General features: G+C 30.9%; 1 protein-coding gene and 1 non-coding gene across 3 annotated transcripts in view; both read right to left on the bottom strand.

Annotated features, from left to right (window-relative positions):
• The window catches only part of LOC135136453 (neural cell adhesion molecule 1), a 283,868-nt gene extending 265,911 nt beyond the window's left edge, over positions 1 to 17,957 (bottom strand). For both annotated transcript variants that reach the window (XM_064065718.1, XM_064065717.1), the window contains exon 1: positions 17,708 to 17,957. In XM_064065718.1, the coding sequence (XP_063921788.1) occupies positions 17,708 to 17,822 (115 nt within the window). In that variant the 5' untranslated portion in view covers positions 17,823 to 17,957. The remainder of the gene's footprint in view (positions 1 to 17,707) is intronic.
• Positions 17,958 to 18,458: 501 nt separating this feature from the next.
• On the bottom strand, positions 18,459 to 18,531 carry Trnak-cuu (transfer RNA lysine (anticodon CUU)). Its single transcript has one exon. It is a non-coding gene; the product is annotated as a tRNA-Lys (tRNA).
• Between the last annotated feature and the right edge of the window lie 2,965 nt (positions 18,532 to 21,496).

Raw genomic sequence — 21,496 nt, 5'->3', positions numbered from 1 at the left:
AAGAGGAAGAACAAAGTAAAATGTTTGAATAAAAAATACAGTGTTCTTTTTGAGAACATTTGGGGCATCACCTTTTGGAATTTGTTTATTTATCCATACAATGTTCTAAGTATATCATTGTTAAAAAATTTCAGGAAAAAAACTTATGAACAGGTCTGTCAGAACATGTACAAAATAGAACACTCTATAGTTGATAATAAATTTAGTTTATGCGGTTCAACCAGCCGCACAACTTTGGTCTTAATTTTGTTTTGTACTTCTAATAGTAATAAATGGAATATCGAGGAAAAGGCGTTGATTGCCTTCCCTGTATAAGAAAATTTTGAAATAACTTCAAACAATTTTTTTTCCCAGTGGTGGCTAAGACAACTGTAACTCTTGATTTATGTGTCCTTGTTCTAGCTAAGATTTATACATTTTTACTCTGTAATATAACAATGTTGTTGAACTTTTATGTGAATTAGTATCCCCTCAAAAACGTGCCAAGATCTAAGTAGTTTAGTAAATCAGAGTTGAAGTTTGTTAGAATTAATTATCTTAATCGAAATTATTTAAATGTTACTTTATAAAATTAAACGAGCTATATAAAATTTACTTAAACATAAGTAAAATAAAGTTTGCGATTAAGTCCCCGATTGCTTGCAGAAATTATCAATTTATTTTTTCTATCGCGGTTTAAAATAATCAAACTGTTCAAATCATGCAAAATATTGTGGCAAATTTTTTTTTAATTATAAATAAATAGTAGATGTTAAACCATATTGTGCAGATGTATAAAATTTTCGTAACTGGAAGTATTAGTATTTTAAAAATTTTTTCATGTCCAGCCCTAATTTATTAATTCCTTGACTCGTGGAAGTAGGCAAGTACAATCCTCGTCAACTAAACATACGTATACTATAAATACTAACGGTTTTTATTGCGATATGTCAGTTCATAATAATGACATAGATTTCATACATATTTTCATAAGAAAATTTGAAAAATAGGTCCAGCTGTACGACAACAATTAATAGAGAGAAATTAGAAATTTCGGAAGATCCTTATACTCCTTGTTATTGCAGCTAATCTCACGAAATTCTGTAAAATATTATTTGGGAACATCGTTATGTTATTCACTTATTCATATTCCTTGCTCCAGTTTTCTAAAATGTTCAACAATTTAATAAAATACTGAAATTATTATTTATATTCCCTCAAGAAGTTTATTTTGCTTTTTTGACAACAATGCCCTTAATTAAATAAAAAAATATGAACAATCATTTTAATTTTTAATTATTAATTATTGTTTAATTAGGTGTGCCGAACAAATATTAAATAAATCACTTCTAGAACTTAAGTAAGTCGCTTTTCTATAGTGAACTTTGCAACGAAAGCACGTATGTATAAATACGTATATAGTTATCTGCAGAAGTTGCGCTCCCACCAGAAATCGTGACGAAATATTTTGCACGTTTCAAGTGACAGAGAGTGTGCATCAGGCACCACACCAGATCTAGAAATTGGTAGATACGACTTTTAAAATAACCATTATAATCATCCTCTGTCCCATGAAGGTCAAACGGATTTCGAAAGTAGTGGGATATATGAAACACAAGCAAATACTCACATAAAATAAGATATTTTTTAAATCTAGCTACGGTTTTGTATAATCCGATTTTTCATATGATTATCAAGCTTTTTCCTTGAACAAATGTTGACTTTCGTGCACGCTTTCCAAGCTCTGATTTAAACTTTGTAGACCGCTGCTGCATGAAAACAAACATCACTAATATTATTTTGTCTTTAGAAGATTAAAGGATTTAACTCGATGTTTGTAATAGAATAAATTTGCGATTGAACCACCAACAGTTACAAAATTCTTGAACGTTGCCTCGTTTTGGTAATGCAGATCTTGTCCCGCATTAATCAAACGAACAGCAATACGGAGCCAAAGTAATTTGGATTGAAACACACCAGCACGTACTATGGAAAGGAATGTGGAGTTTCACAAATAAATCTTATTGTTGCTAGTTGGCGCCATTGTTCGCACATCTTTGCTGTGACCAACAGGCTCGTGCCAAAGCCACTTATACCACATCTGGTCTCACTTTCATTGATGAGGAAGCTTTAAATCGCGCTTTGTAAAAATAGCCACGCCTCAACTGTTGGGGAATTTCAGCGATGTCGACTGAAAGAGCATTTTTGGACGTTTCGCCGCTGCTGTTGTCTTTTCTTATCTCACAGACGGTAGACATTTTTGTGTTTGTTTGAATTTAGCGGCTATATTCGGACATGAACACCTGCACTACGGTGCATCGTTGTCTGCCAAACAAATTATCCATAAATTCAGCCGGGATCCAAAATGTATCCTTTTAGGGGCGAATCCGATAAACAATGGGCCAACGTAACGAAGCTTTACAGTGCGACGAAATCATGAAAGGCGAATTAAACTATGATTTTAATAGCCTTAAGGTTTTTGCTTGTTTTTTTAATTTTCAACCAGACCGCTCTAAAAGCTTAGTTATTTTCAACTTCAAAGCGAAGAAAACTTAATAATTAGTAGCACTTCCGCACCAGATATTTTTATAGATATGAGAAATATTACTCTCATTAAATGCACTCGCTGTTTACCTGAGAGAATGTAATTAAAATCTGGCGTTCTTTTTCAGTTTAGTAAAACTAAATTGCCACAAATACTGCAACTAAATGAAGTGCTTTGAAATGATTTATTCCGTATGTTCACTACTGTACACATAATAAGAAAATTCCTAGATAAACAAAACAGAAACTGGTCAAAGGTTATTTTGACAGAACTTCCCTCGCTATTTATATGTGATAATTGATATACCTACGTAAAGCAGATAACCAACGAAAAAAACATATACTCAGAATATGCTTGACTTCGAGTGTTTTTGCTTATATCTATAAAGAATTCGACTATTAACACATTCGGATAACAAGCATCAGCGCCGACATGCATTGTGTTCAAGGAATGTGAAATTTGGTTGTCTTTGTCTCTTCAAAACAGAGGAGAGGTTTAATTAATTAATTAATTAAGCTACACTGAAACAAAGTGTTCCGAATATTACTTTGAGCGAGTAGTTGTTATTATAAGAATTAGGTTTTGCATGTTGCTAAACAATTTAGGTCGTTTTTCCAAAAATTTGGATGCCTATATTATTTTATAAAATTTAAACATCATTTATTCCACTTATTCTAAAAAATTGTAAGATGATGTGATCATTTTTTGGAAAGGCCATAAATGAATAAATTTTGATTGCCGATTTTTCATATTTCCTATAATTTTTTTCTATTTTTTTTACAAAAATTTGGATGTCAACGGTAAAAGTTGAAGACTGATTCATAAATCACACATATAACAGTATAACATTTATTAAAATTGAGAGCTTCGGTTTTGCATTTTCAAAATTAAATTGCAAAATCTTATTATACAATTTTGATTTTTCAAAACTTCGGAGGTATAAAAACTCAACACGGATTCATAAACTACAAGTGGAGGAGTTTGTTATTTTATAAAATTTAAACAACATCTTCAAAATTTATTATTGGTAAATTTTAAATTTTTCGATTTTAGGCCACTTCCATTTCTCAATTTTTCGATTTTTCGACTTCTTGGATCTTTTGATGTTTCGATTTCGCGATTTTTCAATTTTTCAATTTCGATTTCCCGATTGCTCATTGTTCAATCAATCATCTTTTCAATTTTTCGATTTTCCAAGATTTCAACGTTTGGGTTTTGGGATTTATGTATTTAAATTTTTCGATTTCTCAATTTTTCAATTTTTGGGGTTTCTAAATTTTTGGAGTATTCGATTTTTCAGTTTTTTGATTAATGGTTTCATTAATTTTCCGACTTTTCAAATGTTGGTCTTTCCGATTTTTCTATTTCCCAATTTTTCCATTTACAAATTTTCAATGTTTAAGCTCTGGGATTTTTCAATTTTGAGATTTTTCAATATATATTTCCACTTTTAGATTTTTAAATTTTTCGACTTTCTGTTTTTTTGATTTTTTACTTATTCGTTTTTTCAAAATTTGGCGATTTTTTAAATCTTACATTTTTCGCTTCTTCAATTGTTTGATTTTTCAGTTCATTGACGTTTTGATTTCTCGATTTCGTAAATTTTCAATTTTTCGGATTTTTAATTTTAGTTTTAGTTGTTTCGATTTCTCAATCTTTGGTTTTTTGCCTTCTCGTTTTTAGATTTTTGGATTTTTCAATTAATTTTTCAGTTTTTCGATATTTCTATATGTCAATTTTTGATTTAACGGTTTTCTTTCGATTTTTCGCCCTCTCGTTTTTAGATTCTCCAGTTTTTCAATTTTTCGGAATTAATTTTTCAGTTTTTCGATGTTTCTATTTTTCTTTTTGATTTATCGGTTTTTTAAGCTAAAATTTTTCAATTTTGAATTTTCCCATTTTTCGATTTTCGGCTACTTCCATTTCTCAATTTTTGATTTTTCGAGTTCTTGACTTCTCGATATTTTGAAATTTCGATTTCGCGATTTTTCAATTTTTCGCTTTTGATTTCCCGATTTCTCAGTTTTTCGATAATTTATCTTTTCGATTTTTCGATTTTCCAATTTTTCAACGTTTCAGTTTTGAGGTTAGTGTATTTAAATTTTTCGATTTTACAATTTTTCAATTTTTGGCGTTTCTAAATTTTTGGATTTTTCGATTTCTCAATTTTTGGATTAATCGATTTTTTAATTTCTGGATTTTTCGATTTTTCGTCTTTCCGATTTTTCAACTCTCCAAATTTTTCCGATTTACTAATTTACAATGTTTAGATTTTTCGACTTTCTGGTTTTTAGTTTTTACTTATTCGGTGTTTTAAAATTTCGAGATTTTTTAAATCTTACATTTTTCGATTTTTCAATGTTTTGATTTTTCAATTCGTTGATGCTTTGATTTCTCGATTTTATAAATTTTCAATTTTTTCGAATCTTTGAATTAATTTTTTTTTTCAATCTTTCGATTTTTTGCATTCTCATTTTTAGATTTTTCAATTTTTCAAAGTTTCGGAATTAATTTTTCAGATTTTCGAGATTTCGATTTTGCAATTTTTGATTTATTGGTTTTTTTAGTTTACATTTCTCAATTTTGAATTTTCCCTTTTTTGGATCTTTTGATATTTCGATATCGGGTTTTTTAAACTTTTCGTCTTCGATTTCTCGATTTCTCAGTTTCTCGAATTATTCGAGCCTCCAATTTTTCGCGTTGCAGTTTTGGAATTTATGTACTTATTCATATTTTCCCATTTTTCAATTTTCAAATTTTGGCGTTTCAAAATTTTTGGATTTTTTGATTTCTCCGCTTTTGAGATTTTTCAATGTAAGGTTTTTCAAGATTTCGATTTTGAAATTTTTAGATTTTTTGACTTTCTGTTTTTTTGATTTTTTACTTATTCGGGTTTTCAAAATTTTGCGATTTTTTAAATCTTACATTTTGCGATTTCTCAATTTTTTATATTTCGATTCGGTTGATATTTTGGTTTCTCGATTTTGTAAATTTTCAATTTTTCGAATTTTTAACTTTTAGCTTTTTTACTTTTTTGTTTCAATTTCTCATTTTTAGACTTTTCGATTTTTCAATTTTTCGGAATTAATTTTTCAGTTTTTCGATATTCCTATTTTTCAATTTTTCGATTTATCGTTTTTTTTTAGCTTAAACTTTTCAATTTTGCTTTTCCCCATTTTCGATCTTTTGATGTTTCAATAATGGGTTTCTTGAATTTTTCAATTTCGATTTCGCGATTTCTCAGTTTCTCGATTATTCGAGTTTCCAATTTTTCGCGTTTTAGTTTTGGAATTTATATATTTAGATTTTGCGATTTTTCAATTTTTCATTTTTTGGCGTTTCTAAATTTTTCAATTTTTCGATTTCTCAATCTCTGGATTAATCGATTTTTAATTTTCCGATTTTTCGATTTCTCTGTTTAAGTTTCCGGATTTTTCAATTTTGGGATTATTAAAGATTTCGATTTTGAAATTTTTAGATTTTTCAACTTTGTTTTTTGATTTTTTATTTACTTACTTGATTTTTCAAAATTTTGTGAGTTTTTGAATCTTACATTTTTCAACATTTTCATCTATTCGATATTTTGATTTTTGGATTTTTTAGATTTTTAAAATTCTCGATTTTTCAATTTTTCGATTTTGACAATATTTTCATTTCTTCTTCAAAACCGAAACATCGCATATTTAAAAAAAGACGCTAGGAGGCCCTAAAATTCTGTAAAATTCTTTCCAAATAAAGAACTACACCGATCCTTTATAAAAACCGAGATTTTATAAAAGTATATATTTTAAAAACAAAACACAATAGGCCCCCAAGATTTTTTTTATATTAAATTAGGCCCCTACATTGGTCTAAAGTTATTTAGACAGATCTTCCCTTGCCTCTGAAGTAAAAATATATATACAATGCAGCAAAATGTTCTGAATATTATTTTGGGTAAGTCGATGTTATTCTGACAATATTTATTTTATCATTATTAAATATAGGCGGGCGCAACATTACTGTATTCTAAAATTTTCGAGCCCCGACGTCCTCCACAAACCAGTGCTCCTATATTGGAATAAAATGTGATGTCTTAAAGACGAGAAGGCGAAAAATCGAAAGAAAACCGGTAAGTCGAAAATTGAAAAATGGAAAAATCTAAAAACGAAAAGGCAAAAAGTCGAAAGATTGAGAAATCCAAACAACAAAAACGTGAAAAATCTAAAATTTAAAAATTGGAAAAATTGAAAATTAAGCAAATCGAGCAATCAAAACATCAACAAATTGAAAAATCAAAAAACTGAAAAATCGGAAAATGTAAAGATTTAAATCGAATAAGTAAAAAATCAAAAACACGAAGTCAAAAAATCGAAAAATTTAAAAACCGAAGTATTTAAACGTCCCAAAATTAAAATAAAGATAATATACATAGAAGATAATTTTTATACATTTCATTTTGAGATTTCGTCTTGTTTTATTTCTATTTTATTCTAACAAAAACTACTTCCCATTTAAAATCTACCCATGATAATTTTATATATTAATTTTTGTTAAAAAATAATGGTTTTATGGATTTGGGATTTAAACTCCATTAATTCACATTTATCGCAAGAAAAGTGCTGTCTGAGTTGAACATATTTTATTGTGGGATAGTACAATAGAGTTCTTACCTGAATAAGGTACTGTGTAATCAATTTCTGTAATCACGCAAGGAAACTTTGGTCCTTGTCCATTTTATTCTACCTGAGTGTTTAGTGAATTATGACAACCCGCAGAGAGAAGGCGGAGGAGCTTGATACCCCTGGCTGCTGGGTACCGACAATACTTTTGCTTGCGAAAGTACATTCACACCAAAATTTTAATGACGTCATCTCAAAGTTTTGCAGAATAAATCCTGTAGAAAATTACATGCGCTAGTGTTTTGTGTTTTACAAAAATTTTAAAAATCCCGCAAAAAATGTGCAAATTTTATAATTCATTTAAGAAACTATACTTGTTTAACTGAATGCGGTTCAGAAACGAGAATATAGTGTGTGTCGATAAATTTAAACTTTTTTTTCTACTTATTACGTGCTGAATCGATGTTTGACATTTTGTTTTATTAAAAGTAGCCCACACAAAGCATAGTTATTTATCTAGGGAATGTTTATGTCATAATAATCATCGTAAAATATCAGTATTTAGTAGGCATACACTAAAACGATATTAATCGGAATTTATCTAAATTTTAAGACGTTATAGAATCATTCGTGTACCTAAGATTAGAAAGGCGGCAGAGTCCTGATTCTGTAATTTTCTCTTAAGATATAATTGGTTTAAACTTGCAAAAAATGAGTATTTTTTTAGTACGTGGTATTGTTTTTAATTTTTAATTCATAATCCATTACGTTTACGTTACAGAACATGTCCTCGACAAACTATTATTATGTATCTGCCTTCAGCCCATTTCCACAGCTACAAGGCCGTTTAAATCTGGGCGCTTGCGAGAAAGCTCACCAGCTTTAGAAAAACTCTTCCCTCAGGAAACTGTAGCGCTTATTTGCTCTAGTGAGATAATTAAGCCTGTGACGTAATCTGTTTATGATATTAAAATAAACGTTTCTATAGCGTATGTGTACGATACAATACGTCGCGGCGTTCATGGCTGTTCCTAAGCCATTGTTCCGAAGCTTAAACGGCACAATGCAGACGTTTTGCGCTTTGTTCTCCCTGATGACTTATGACGTTTTAACATACGTTCCAAATGCTAACAAAAACCCACTTATCTGATGGTACCTACATTTATGAATGGTGTTTTACTTCAATTACAATAACAAGCAACCTGATAATGCTAGAAGATTATGAACAACTTGCTGTTTACGTCAAGCGTTGTCGAAATATTTCCAGGTAATTAGCGAAAATCGATGAATTATGCTAAACACAGGCTTAATGCAAAATCCAATTAGTGGAATGATAAGACAGTCAGATTAAATGTACAGTCTATGCCATCAAATTACGTACACCTGTTCTTAAACCATACGTATCAACTATCTTGTTAAAATAATTTTCAATTTTATAGATAAATGCATCGGTAAGCAGCAATCTGACAATTTTACGGCTTTAAAATTCAGGTAAAGCAAGCGACAAAAATTGCATGTGAATTAATGACCCAGAAACGTATATTAAACAGCGCAAATTGGTAAAAATATAAGAAGAACGGATAAACTGGCATTGACTTCTGCTATAATTTTTAACAACAATTTATCATTCCTCTAAATAAACTACCAAGCCACGCAGAATATTTCAAAATAAAAAAAATCCATTCTTGTCCCTACTTAGGCTATTTTAATTTATTCTGTGGCGTTTTGACAGTTTCCTGAAATTTTTAAAATTTCCAAGTGTCCATTAGCTACGTTGTCTGTGATCGATGCATCTAAAGTAAATCTGTATACTTATTTTTTATTTTTACAAACTTTAATGCCGCAATTATCACGACCCCTCGGTGTCGGATGTCAACAATTTTTTCGTTTTTGCTGATTACTGGTGCGTTTTCCCACACTTTATGAGTTAATTGACTCGTCTTGTTGTTTTAATTTTCTTTTCCTCTTTATTCGAACTTTACGTGTCTCAAAAAACAGTGTTTAACAAAACTTCAGATCATTGTGGAATAATCTCAGATAATAAACACAGAGGAATGACTAAGGTCAGTGTTACAATAACTGTTTTAGGTTAGGATGGGTTATTCTTTGGAGCAAAACATGTTCATTTTGTAAATGGGGTGTTAAATGAGGATGGGGACTGGGTGTACTCTGTGGATGGGTGTAAAGATGAGTGTCTGATGAAATATCTTGTTGTCATGGAGGAAAAATCTTTGAAGACGTATATATAGCGAATTGTACCGATTGGAAAAGGAAGAAAATATAACGAAAATGAAAGGAAAAATAATTTACGGGCGATCTGAGGTCAGGAAGCTGAAGGGGGTGAGCTTTTAAGGGTAGAAAACGGTTTATCACAATTTCCGGCAAAACTACAAGTCCTATCGAAAAAAAATTAAATGGCAAAGGTCTAGGTAATAAAAAAGGTCTACAACTTTTGTATTTATACTTTTTTCACATTACCTCAAAATTTATGGCGAAAAATCTAAATAATCGAGTTTTTGGTTTTTTATTTTTATCTCCTACAAATTTTTTTTTCACGAAATTTGGTGAACACTTACCTATTTATGTCCCAAACTCACTAATATTCTTTATTCAAAATATTTATTTTTTCCCCTTTTTTTGATTGAATATCGAAAAAGCACCTTAACTTTCAATCAAAAATTCTCACGTCAAAACACCTGCTTTTAAAAAAAAATCGGTGTGCTTTTTGTTCGTTGAAATCTCCAGTTTCTGATGGTGTAAAAAAGTATACATTACGATGGCAAATTTTCACAGGAAATGCAAAAAAACGAAAAAACTCGAATTCGAAAAACTTTTTTTAATCATCATGTAAAATTTTGAGCTGTTTATTAAAATATACACTTTAATTACTCGAAAAAAGTAAGAGTCCATGTTACATTGATAAATTAAAAAATTGCAAATCCATGAAACAAACGCCTTTTGTTGGTGGGAGATTTGCCAATATGAAAGATGATTTAATTCTTGCCAATTGATATTCTAAATCCTAATTGATTCAGTGTTATGTTGTCATCTTAACATTTATAAATCGATTCGATTAATTGTAATCCATTTTTTACGATATCTTCTTCGTTTGAATGTTTTTTATAAAAAAATATTGGCCAAATTTGACAAATTTTTATCGTCTAACTAGCCGACCCGGCAAACGTTGTTTTGTCATATAAATTATTTCTAGTGAATATTTTGGTAGCTAAATAAAAAATTAAATTAAAATAAATAAGTAAATAATACACAAATTAAATTATAAATTATACATAAAAAAATTATCGTACGACAAAGATTATTTATATTCATCTTGCAACGCTATTGCGCATGTGTGGATGAAAGTAAAGATACTCATATCGTTATTAAAAAATGGGGGTTGGTGGTAGAAGGGTGAAAATTTAGAGTTGTATGTATTTTTTATGCCAAATCGAAAAAACTAAAAATAAAAAATTTTGTCCAAAACATAAAAAAAATTGGGTGAGCCACCCTTATCACTTATATATAAAAAGGTATAAAATAGTATATTATTAGCCAAGGTTGCAGAGCCAAGCATTCTAGACCGAGCGCAAATTAGATTCCGAGACGCGCAGCGTCGAGGGCTCTGAAGCGCGAGGTCTAGAAGTGGCTTTGCAACCGTGGTTAATATACTATTTTTTTCACTAGCAGAAACCATAAGACAATAAACTGAAAAAATAAACGTTCAATTTTTTGACGCAACATGATTTTGTTTTGATTTCTAATCAAACTTAATCTAAATCTTCAACACAAAGAAAACCGTTTATACTTGTCGCCGAGTTAATCATTTTATCTTCTACCGTCTACCAACTACCATGCGTATACTCAAGTAATGTTTGTAGCACACATTTGTTCATTTTTTAAGAAATAATCACATCAAACATTGCGTACATAACCTCAATTTTTCTTTTTGAACCGGTGGTCGCAAAAGTTGAATTTGCTCCCTCTAAATGAGTCGACATTTGCGTCATGGCTGCTAGTGAAAAAAATAGTTTTCGACCTATTCTCAGACCGACCGAATATAGAAAAATTTCATAAAAATCAAGCAGTTTCGGAGGAGTTTGGTTACAAATACTGTGACACGAGAATTTTATGTATTAGTTAGATAATGAATTTACGATGTTTTTCTTTCCTTTTCCGGTACCGCAACCAGAAAAACAATGCAGAAATGCAACGATATTTTTGAAGGTTTCGTATTTGAAACTATTGGACGTGAAAAATAGATCTTTTCCGACCATAATCCTCACTCTTATTTTTTAACACTTGTTTTTACAAAAATTGTACTTACGTGTTGGGCATATTCTGTAAGTAGATAGAATAGAAAAGTAAAATTTGCAAGGATATTTTATTGTAGGTATCTTATTGTATTTCATAGTAATCTTGGGTTTTTCCAATCCAAAATCTCTACCTTGAAAGAAATTTAGGTGGGTACCTATTTACCTCTCGGAATGTGTTTTGAATGAAACTAATTGGTCCAAGGTTATTTCGACAGAACTTCCCTCGCCTCTGAAATTCAATAAAACAAATGCAGCTTTTTCGAGAAATTATTAAATTTGATTATGCGAATTTTATTTATTTTATGAGAACCTCTATAAGTTTAAATTTTTTCCAAAAATTCTGGATGTCTAGGGAGAAAATTCTACACGGATTCACGCACCACAAGTGCAGGCGTATCTTATTTACGAAATTAAAATTTATATTTATATACCTATAATATTATATTTTATACAATTTAAAAAAAAATATTTTATAAATTTTGGAGATTACGTCATTCCAATAATGGTGGGGATAATTAGCCAAATTTTAGTTAGCGTTTAACCATCTATTATAAAATTAGAAAACCAAAATTTGGTACTTTATTTCCTATGCGAAAGTACACTAGTCATCATTGCGAGAGAATGTTTTGTGCCGTAATCAAAAGTTAGTACCCAATTTATTTTGTGCAGTGCTTTTTACTTCCCGAGCGTAGGCGAAGGAAGTATTGTAATCGACTCTGTCCGCCGACCCTCTACTTGTTTGTTTACTCGACCTTTCATGACCCCTAGAGTACGAAAAAATAAGTCTCCCATTTTCGTCTGTCTCCGAAAGCACTGGGCCGAATGTTATCAAATTTTGTATTTTTATTAGGAATATCATATAGATGGTAAAACGCTAACCAAAATTTGTCTAATCATCCCCACCAATAATATGATGACATCACTTCAAAAATTGCACTTAATAATTAAATGGGTTTTAAATTGTATGAAATAACATAGACCTGCACATATAGTTTATAGCCCCTAATTAATTTTTACCCGAAACGTTCAGATTTTTGGAAGAAAAATTTTCATTTTGCAATTTAATTTTGAATCAAAATATACTTACTTATCCCCTCCAAGAAATTGATGACGTCAGCCCAAAATTTTGCCAGATATATCCTGTCTAAAATGTACAAACTATGATCAGTCTATATCTACTTGTAATTTATCATTGCATTGATAGTTTTTAGACTTGCTTATATAAAGTGACTCAAAAAAAATTGATGAATCACTCAATTTATTTTATTAAGTAAATCAAGAAGTGCAAAACTGAATACTCTGAAATCTTGGAGACGTTTTAAAGTTATTGTAAGCATGGTAAATTGTTAATCAAAATATATCTCTTTATTCCCCCAAAAAATTTATGACGTTACCTCAAAGTTTTCCTCAATAAATTCAGAATGTGCAAAATATGAATTTTTACTTCTGATTTATCACTGCATTCATATTTTTTAGATTGGGTTATGCAGGTGTTTCAAAAAAATTAAGAATAAATCAATTTATTTTATTAATTAAATCAGAAACGGCAAACTCCATTTTCCCAGAATTTTCGAATACAATACCATTATTTTTAGTATTACACTGCACCAGTGATGATATACATGTCCTTGCAAAAATGATGATGACGTCATCACAAAATTGTGTAAAGAAAAGACTCAACACGAAAATGCTGGATATGTTTGAGTACAGTACTAAAGGAGCTAGGGAAGTTTCGACCAATTTTTTGCTCTGGTTTAGATCTCGATTTGATCAAAAATTTTATTTTTGAATTTTGCTTGTGAAGTCTGTTGTGTTGTTTGAAAAGCTTTTTTTTGGAAATTTTGTGTGGATATATAATTAGACATGGCGATCTGATTACAATATTTTTTCTTTTTTTATCGCTTTCGGTTTGACACACAAGGCCAACAACTTTTTTTTTTAATGGAACACCCAGATTTTTTGACATTTTCTAATGCAGAATAAAAAGCTAATTTCAGAAATTATCAACATGCTTATTTCTACCGATACAAAAAATAATATAAAATATAATTTAATAGAGTATTATGAAATATAATTAGATGTCTTATAAGGTATTAAGTTTATTTTAACTTATTGGTTGTTAATTAGGTATAGTAGTATATTTCGATTTGCAATTTTTTAGTTTATCAATGTAACATGGAATTTTACGTATTTCGAGTAAAACAGCTCAAAATCTTACATAATAATTAAAAAAAAAATTTTTGAATTCGAGTTTTTTTGCATTTCCTATGTAAATTTGCCATAATAATGTATATTTTTTTACACCGTCAGAAAGTAAGAGATTTCAACCAACAAAAAGCACCAAATTAGGGTGTTTTTTCGATATTAAATCAAAATAAGGGGAAAAAATAAATATTTTGAAACAAAAAAATTACAGTGAGTTTGGGACATAAATAGATAAGTTGTCACCAAATTTCGTGAAATTTTTTTGTGGGAGATTAAAGTAAAAAACCGAAAACTCAGTATTTTATGATGACCCTGTACATTTTATTTTGTACCTAATTTAACATAACATAACAGAGTATTAAGTTATTGTTTGGTTTGTAGGTCGGTATATATGTAATTGACTTTCGTGAAATTATTATTTTGTTTCAGTATTTAGCTGAAGGCATCTCTGACGACTTATTTTCGTAAATACAACTCTGAAATTTGCACAAATTATAAAAGCCACACAAACTACTCTGCATACTCTTGTAAATTGTTTTGAAGTTGACAATACCAATGAATAATTTTCAGATTTGTCTCACATGAACAACAATTTGATATACTTAGTTGTATTTTTAACAAGTTCTTTTGAATTACAATTCCTGACTTAAAAATAAGGTCACCAAGTATCGATGACGTCGTAGCATTGAGAGAAGCAAACAATAAATTTAAGCGAAAGAACCATTCATATCTGTCAGTTCTCGTAGTCAAACCAGGTACGTAAATACCTAATATTTCTTGTAAAGTTTTCACACAAAATTTTTAAAGGAATAATAAACTACCTATTTAAAAAGACGAAAATTAAAACCTTTGTTTTGTTTCCGCTAAATCAACACCAGCTGAAAATACTTCTCATTTCAGCCGATCGATCGAAACCTAAATCCCGGAATGAATTACTTTCGTTGCAATAATTTGAATTATTACGATCGCTATAGCTTATAAACGTGTTTCCGGTGGGAAACTACTGCGACCATATGAGAAATAGGCTCTGACAAAAACTTAAAACACATCAAAGAAAGAAAATTTATGAATGGCAGTAGTCTTTTTTAGAGACTTCATCAGCATGTGAGATTAGTGTAACGTAACGAAAATCGCTTTGGTACAATTATTCACAATTTCAACAACAAAGAGATGTAATATTATTTCAAGCAAAGGCTGTTCAAAAGGGAATCTAATACAAGCACTCAAAGCGTACTAGTATTATTTGTGGAATTCGCAATTAGTCGGGGTCAAAGGGTTACTAAATGAATTATTAACATCTTCTTGCAATCAGTTATAATTATTATTTGAATAAACAAGCGTACCTATTCCTTTAAAAGTTTAATAATTTAGAAATTCTTTCTTTGATGTTAGTTAGGGTGGGTAAATACATTAAATCACTTGGTTTTTCTGGTCAAGTTTATCAATATAAGTGCCTTCCAGAGCTCCTTATTGAATAAAAGGACGTTAAAACGAGGTATTAGAATAGTATGTTTAAAATGTAAGAAATACAAAGTTTCTTCCATTATTTAATCATATGGTGCCAAATTTATATCCTCAAAATAATTCCGAGTCAAAAAACGCATAAATCTTTTTAGCCACAGCATGTGTTTACATGTGACGTCATAGGTCATGATAGTCAGTGAACTTCGTTGATAACAGTAGTAAAAAAATTACTTATTGTAGTTTGCGAAGAGTTGCTATGTTTTTATTCGTAAAGGAAGTGTAACAAAAGGGAGACCAACAAAAATAAGCACAAACAGTTTTTATATTATTATATGTTATATGTATAACTTGAAACACATTGTAGTAGCTTTTCCTACTTCTTAATTCACATGACTAACTGCTCTTTAAAACATCCATCGTCAGTACCTATGTATAATCGTTGTATAAGTGATGTTTTATCAAACAGGCTTCATTAAATTAGGAGAAGTGTTTAAAATTAATATCAAAACCCAAATAAGTCAAAGTATCACTCAAGTAATGATTTTTTCGACACGAAGGAAATTCCACACGTGTTTCGTAAATTTTATTTCCATAAATGGTGTGAGCATACTAAATAAAAAATGTTCAGAGCCAAAATTTTACCGAAAAATAATTGAGTGCGATTTTTTTAACTAGGTAAAGTTAGAATAGTGTTTAAACACCTGCAGTGACCTACTAACCTGCTTCGATTGATTTCATAGTTCGACTTAGATCGCATAGAGGTGAGGCTGTACACTGCCAATTTCCTTGATGTTTAGCCAATTATGTAGAAACAACTACCGAAATTGCTCGCATATTAATAGAAAGCGTTACACCAATACAAGCATTAAAAATATTTTTTGCTGCTTTGTTGTAGACGCCTTAAAATAAAGGAAGTGGAAGTGGTGTCACTTTTTTCTGTTTTGAAATGTCGAGCGGGGCTTGGAAAATTTTAAACAGATGTGACTTCCAGGGTGGGCTTTGCAAGATGACCAAATTTAGGAAGCTCCACTTATTTTTGCATAAAAACTAAACAATCTAAAACAAGTTCGTTTGTACATAAAAATATTTTGCGTTGTAGAGGTGTGTCGTAAGTACGGCGATTAAAGTTCGTCTATTTTTTAAAGAGGTCAAGAGATTTGAAATAGCGAAGGGTCACAACGCCACATGTTGCTTACACCTCTAATTTATATTTACTAACCTGCGGCCAGTGCCATGTTTTTGATGCGCCAAAAATACATTAAAAATATTACGAAACAAAGCACTTTATGAATATTATAAAATGTTCCTGATACCAGAAGCTGGTATTACTTTCGCCTTAATTAAGGAAAATTAATTTTACGATAACACGGAAAATATAAATTTGTTACGAAAAACTCTCGTAAGCTGGTTCATATTTGTTATTCAGTGACATGTTTTATGTAGCGATATATTTTGACTTTCAGAGTGTAAGTTAGGGAAGTGCGCGCTTGACGCTTCGTTAATTTGATATTTTCTCCACATTTCGTAGCTCCTAGAATACGAAAATGTAGGTCTTCATTTTCCGTATTTACTCATGTCTTCCAAAATTTTGATGACGTCATCTAATATTTCGTTAAGTACATGTCGTCTGAAATTTATAACGTCACATGATTCTTCATTTGGGGTTAATAATAAATTTACATTTTTGTATTAACGTATATCATATGCACATACCATTTTTGATATATAGGACAATTACCCATAAATTTAAATGAGATGCTCAAATGAATCTCCGTTAACTGCCAAACAAAAATCTAATCCATAACATAACAAACATGGAAAATGCACAAAAATTGCAGACATTGATTGACTTGATCTTTGAATTATAGCAGCTTTTAATCCTTAAAACTTAAAAATTGTTCAAAATCAATCTGACAAGATTAGTTAATTTTTCACCCTTTTTAATAATCTACCTAAAAATGGACATTTTGTTTTTGTGAATAATGATTGAAGTAAGGGATTTTTTAGTGATTTTAGTGCGCCATTTGTGAATCACCCTGTATAAAGACTAAATAAAAACTTAATACTGGGTCAACAACAAATTTTAAGCAAGTGTAGGTGAAATAAATATAATAACAGCGACCCACTTTTTTAGTCTTTATTTTGCGATGAATAAGAAACAATCCAATTTCATGCTATATAAAGAAGTCAGCCCGACAATAGGACAAAACTTTCTGTACTTTTTTTTTCAACCCAAAGTTATTCGGAACATAGAAATGTATTCAAAATACCCTTAATCATGTGCAAATAGTGATGTTCGAACTATTTCACATTCCCAGAAAATTTGTTTCTGGAAAATAATAATCGCACCAAGCAGTTGTTCGTTTTTGCACCCTCTAACAGTGAAATAAGCAAAACTGCCCTGTGGCAACGCTTGCTCTCGACTCTAATAATTCACCGGCAAAGAAATAACTTCGAATATGCTGCTAGTAAATTGCAACACTATCAGGACGTTACAATGTTGCGGATAATTAGTTCTCTGCTGTTGCACTTAACTACCCCTATTAATGCCAAATTGCAATAAATCGTGTCCCGAATCAAAGTAGTTAATAGTCACTTACAGTTCCTCTGGAATTCGTCATTATTCCAACATGTGACAACATTGGCACAAAACCAGAACATGTAAACAAACACAATTTCGATTGATTTGCCAAAAAATGTTTTCGTCAGTCGCATAGTGCACTTGGCCTTATCGACAACGCAAAAATCCTAACCCATGCTTTGCGAGGAATCCGATTTTGTACGCACTCGAAATACCGTGAACGATGTCTGTGACATTCTACACGACACATGTGACTTAAACTAGCTCGCGCCGATGTGGATCTAAAACTAAACTTTAACCCTACTTACACACGCTATGCTTTTTAGAGAATTCACTCCTACTCTCTGGAATTATTTTTTTTGCGAGAAGTCATATTTATAGCGCGGATCTCCTTAGGATTTATCATTTTATTTGGAGGCAACGAATTTATCGCTTTGTATTTCGTTGTGCCGTTTGCAATGGGAATGTTTGTTTTAAGTAATCTCGGCAGATGCATTTTAATGCTAAATATGTAAACATCACTCCGCATATGTCTGGCTTCTGCGGTTAAATTGGCTGACTTGTTTATTTACAGATTATTAAATACTCATAGTATTACAGCGCTTCCCGGTTGAAAGCTGAGATTTCTTTTTTAAACAAAAAATATATTTTTGTCAACATACTGATGCTAGCCAAATTTCGTTAACGGTACAAGACGAAATTATAATGTGTTAAATGTTAGTTTTTCAATAAATTAAATTAATAGGGATGTAGAGAACAAAAAAAAAGTGCGCCCAACGTGGGGCTCGAACCCACGACCCTGAGATTAAGAGTCTCATGCTCTACCGACTGAGCTAGCCGGGCTTGTGTTAGTCGTTGGGTAAATGTCTAAGTTCATTCGGCCTCTGTAATGTACAGAATTAATTATTACAAATTTTATATTTACGTTTAAGAATGATCTATAATATGCTACCTCACAAACTTTTCCACTACTATATTTCTTATTGTCGATTCCTACGTAGACAGATCGGCAATTAATGCATCCTTACAGAGGAAATAAAAATAACTATACCGGCTAAATTGTATTAAAAAATTCAGTAACACAACAAGTGCCTTTAAGCTTTAAAGTGCCAAGTTATGAGCTTCTTAAGTCAAAGCTGATACGGTTTTGAAATATCAACTTAGCGCTCCGTTAAAGCTCATATCCCGCACGAGTGTGCATGCGTAAATCACACCATTTGTCGGTGACAAAAGTATCGAATGGCAAGGTATATATCACAAATTATCTGTTATTTAATTTTAAAATTATTATCATGTGTATAAAAAAAATCTGGTCATACGTGGATTAAAACATTAAGAAGGTTACACAAATTGCGGGTGTAGGAGTTCGAAACACTTTCGGCGTAATAAAAATAAGGGTGTAATTTTCATGTTTTAACATTTATTACAAGAGGTGTTTAATAATTATGTTTGCCTATAACATGAATTTATTTAGTTATAATCGGTACACTTTTTGTTCATCCTGATATTACATAAATGACAAGAATCGTACCACCATATTTTGCACTAGCTGACCCCGTAAACTTCGTTTCACCTACAATTTAATTTTCAATCTGCAAAACCCAATGCTTTGAAATCTTGCAAATGTTTTAAACATACGATAAGCATAATAATTTTTTATTCAAAATATATTTACGTATCCCCTCCAAAAAATTGATGACGTCAGCCCAAAATTTTGCCAAATGAATCCTATCTAAAACGTACAAAATAAGATAAGACTATACTTATGATTTATCATTCCATTCATATTTTTTAGTTTTGCTTATAGGGTGTATCTCAAAAAAATTAATCACTGAGTCAATTTATTTTATTGATTGAATCAAGAATTGCAAAACTGAATTTTGAAATATTGCAGACGTTTTAAAGTTACTGTTTGACATGGTAGCTTTTTAATCAAAATATATCTGTTTATCAAGCCCAAAAACTTGATCACGTCATCTCAAAATTTTGCCGAATAAATCCTATCTAAGATGTGCAACATATCATCAGAATGTATTCGTAATTTATCATTGCATTCATATTTTTTAGATCTGCTTTTACAGTGACTCAAACAAATGTATGGATCAGTCAATTTATTTTATTAAATAACTCAAGAGTTGCAGAAATGCATACTTTGAGATCTTGCAGACGTTTTAAAGTTAATAATAATAATAATATATATTTCGCCTCATATTGTACAGAACAGGAGGACATGTCAATTAATTACAATAATGTACATACTTAATTATTCAATATAAAATGTAACCAAAAAGGAGGAGCCAACTATAGTAAACCGAACCGTAACAGAGCATACATTTTAAAATCACACACAATTTTTACAAACATTAATAATGTATATATCAACAATTTTTCTTAGACATTAATTGTTGCCAGCTTAGTTACTAAAAATTCATCAACCGTGTAGTTGCCCTCTAATATATTCCGGACGGTTGACTTGAATAGAGGAAGAGGCTTTTCTTTCACCTTTTTAGGGAGAGCGTTAAACAGAATAGCACTAGTGTATTGCGCTGACTGTTGTGCTTTTTTAATACGGTGATATGGGATTACGAAATTATCTTTATTTCTAGTGTCATAACTATGATAATTAAGATTCTTTTTAAATTTGGTCTCATTAATTTTTGCGAAAACAACAGACTCTAAGATAAATAAACATGCCAGGGGTAGTAACTTCAGTTTCTTAAACAACTCGCGGCATGATTGAAATTTAGATTTCTTTAGCAAGACTCGAACAGCTTTCTTTTGAATCAAAAAAATTCTGACTGCACTCGTAGAGTTTCCCTATACGAGAATGGAGTAACGCAAGAGACTCTCGAAGTTACCTCTGTAGAAAACTAAAGCAGTTTCGAGATCACAGTAGTCTAAAAGTTTCCGTATTTGATACACAACTGAAGATAGTCTGCCTGCTAAATAATCTATATGTCCAGTCCATAGGAGACGATTATCAATTACTACTCCAAGAGACTTTATTTTGTTAAGTTCGCCAATTAAATTGCCTATTTTCAATGAGAAAGTTAATGATGTCGTCTTTTCTGCATTCATAACTAACATATTGTCGTCAAACCACTGTTTTGCTGAGCACATACTGTTTTTTTGCATAAGTTTTAGGTTATCCATATCACTTGCGCAGTTTACAAAGTGGTATCATCGGCAAATAATATATGACTTTGCGCTGTAAAAGGCAAATCGTTTATAAACATTATAAAAAACAAGGGCCCTAAGACAGACCCCTGCGGTACACCACACTCTATTTTAGCCAACTGTGATTTCTCCCTTTTTTCCTCTACACACTGATATCGGCTTGTGAAGTAGGATTTAATTAAGTCATGAGGCAACCCCCGAATGCAGTAGAACTCCATTTTTTTTAATACCAACTGATGATCTATGCTATCAAAAGCCTTGCTAAGATCTAGAAAAGAAGCACATGCTAATTTCTTTTCGTCCAGTGCAGTTAAAATTTCGCTTTCCAATTTTAACAATGCCATTGTTGTTGAACGCCCTTTTCTGAAGCCAAATTGGCTGTCTACAAGTAAGTTGTGGTTGTCAAAAAATGATGCAAGTCGCCTATAAAGCAGTATTTCAAAAATTTTAGAAAGCGCCGGCAATACAGAAACTGGACGATAGTTTAGACAGTTATTAATGTCACCCTTTTTATATATAGATCTTATTTTTGCAATTTTTAGTTCATCAGGGAAAGTTGCTTCTTCTATACACTTGTTAAATAGGTGAGCCAGAATTGGACTGTGCCAGTCCTTTATATATTTCACCGTGT

Source organism: Zophobas morio, unplaced genomic scaffold (assembly GCF_036711695.1).
Source record: "Zophobas morio isolate AGI-343-1 ecotype UQ-CSIRO unplaced genomic scaffold, CSIRO_AGI_Zmor_V1 ptg000026l, whole genome shotgun sequence".
Lineage (NCBI taxonomy): Eukaryota > Metazoa > Arthropoda > Insecta > Coleoptera > Tenebrionidae > Zophobas > Zophobas morio.
Note: the sequence above shows the minus strand (reverse complement) of the source record. Positions and strands in the feature narration are given on the sequence as shown.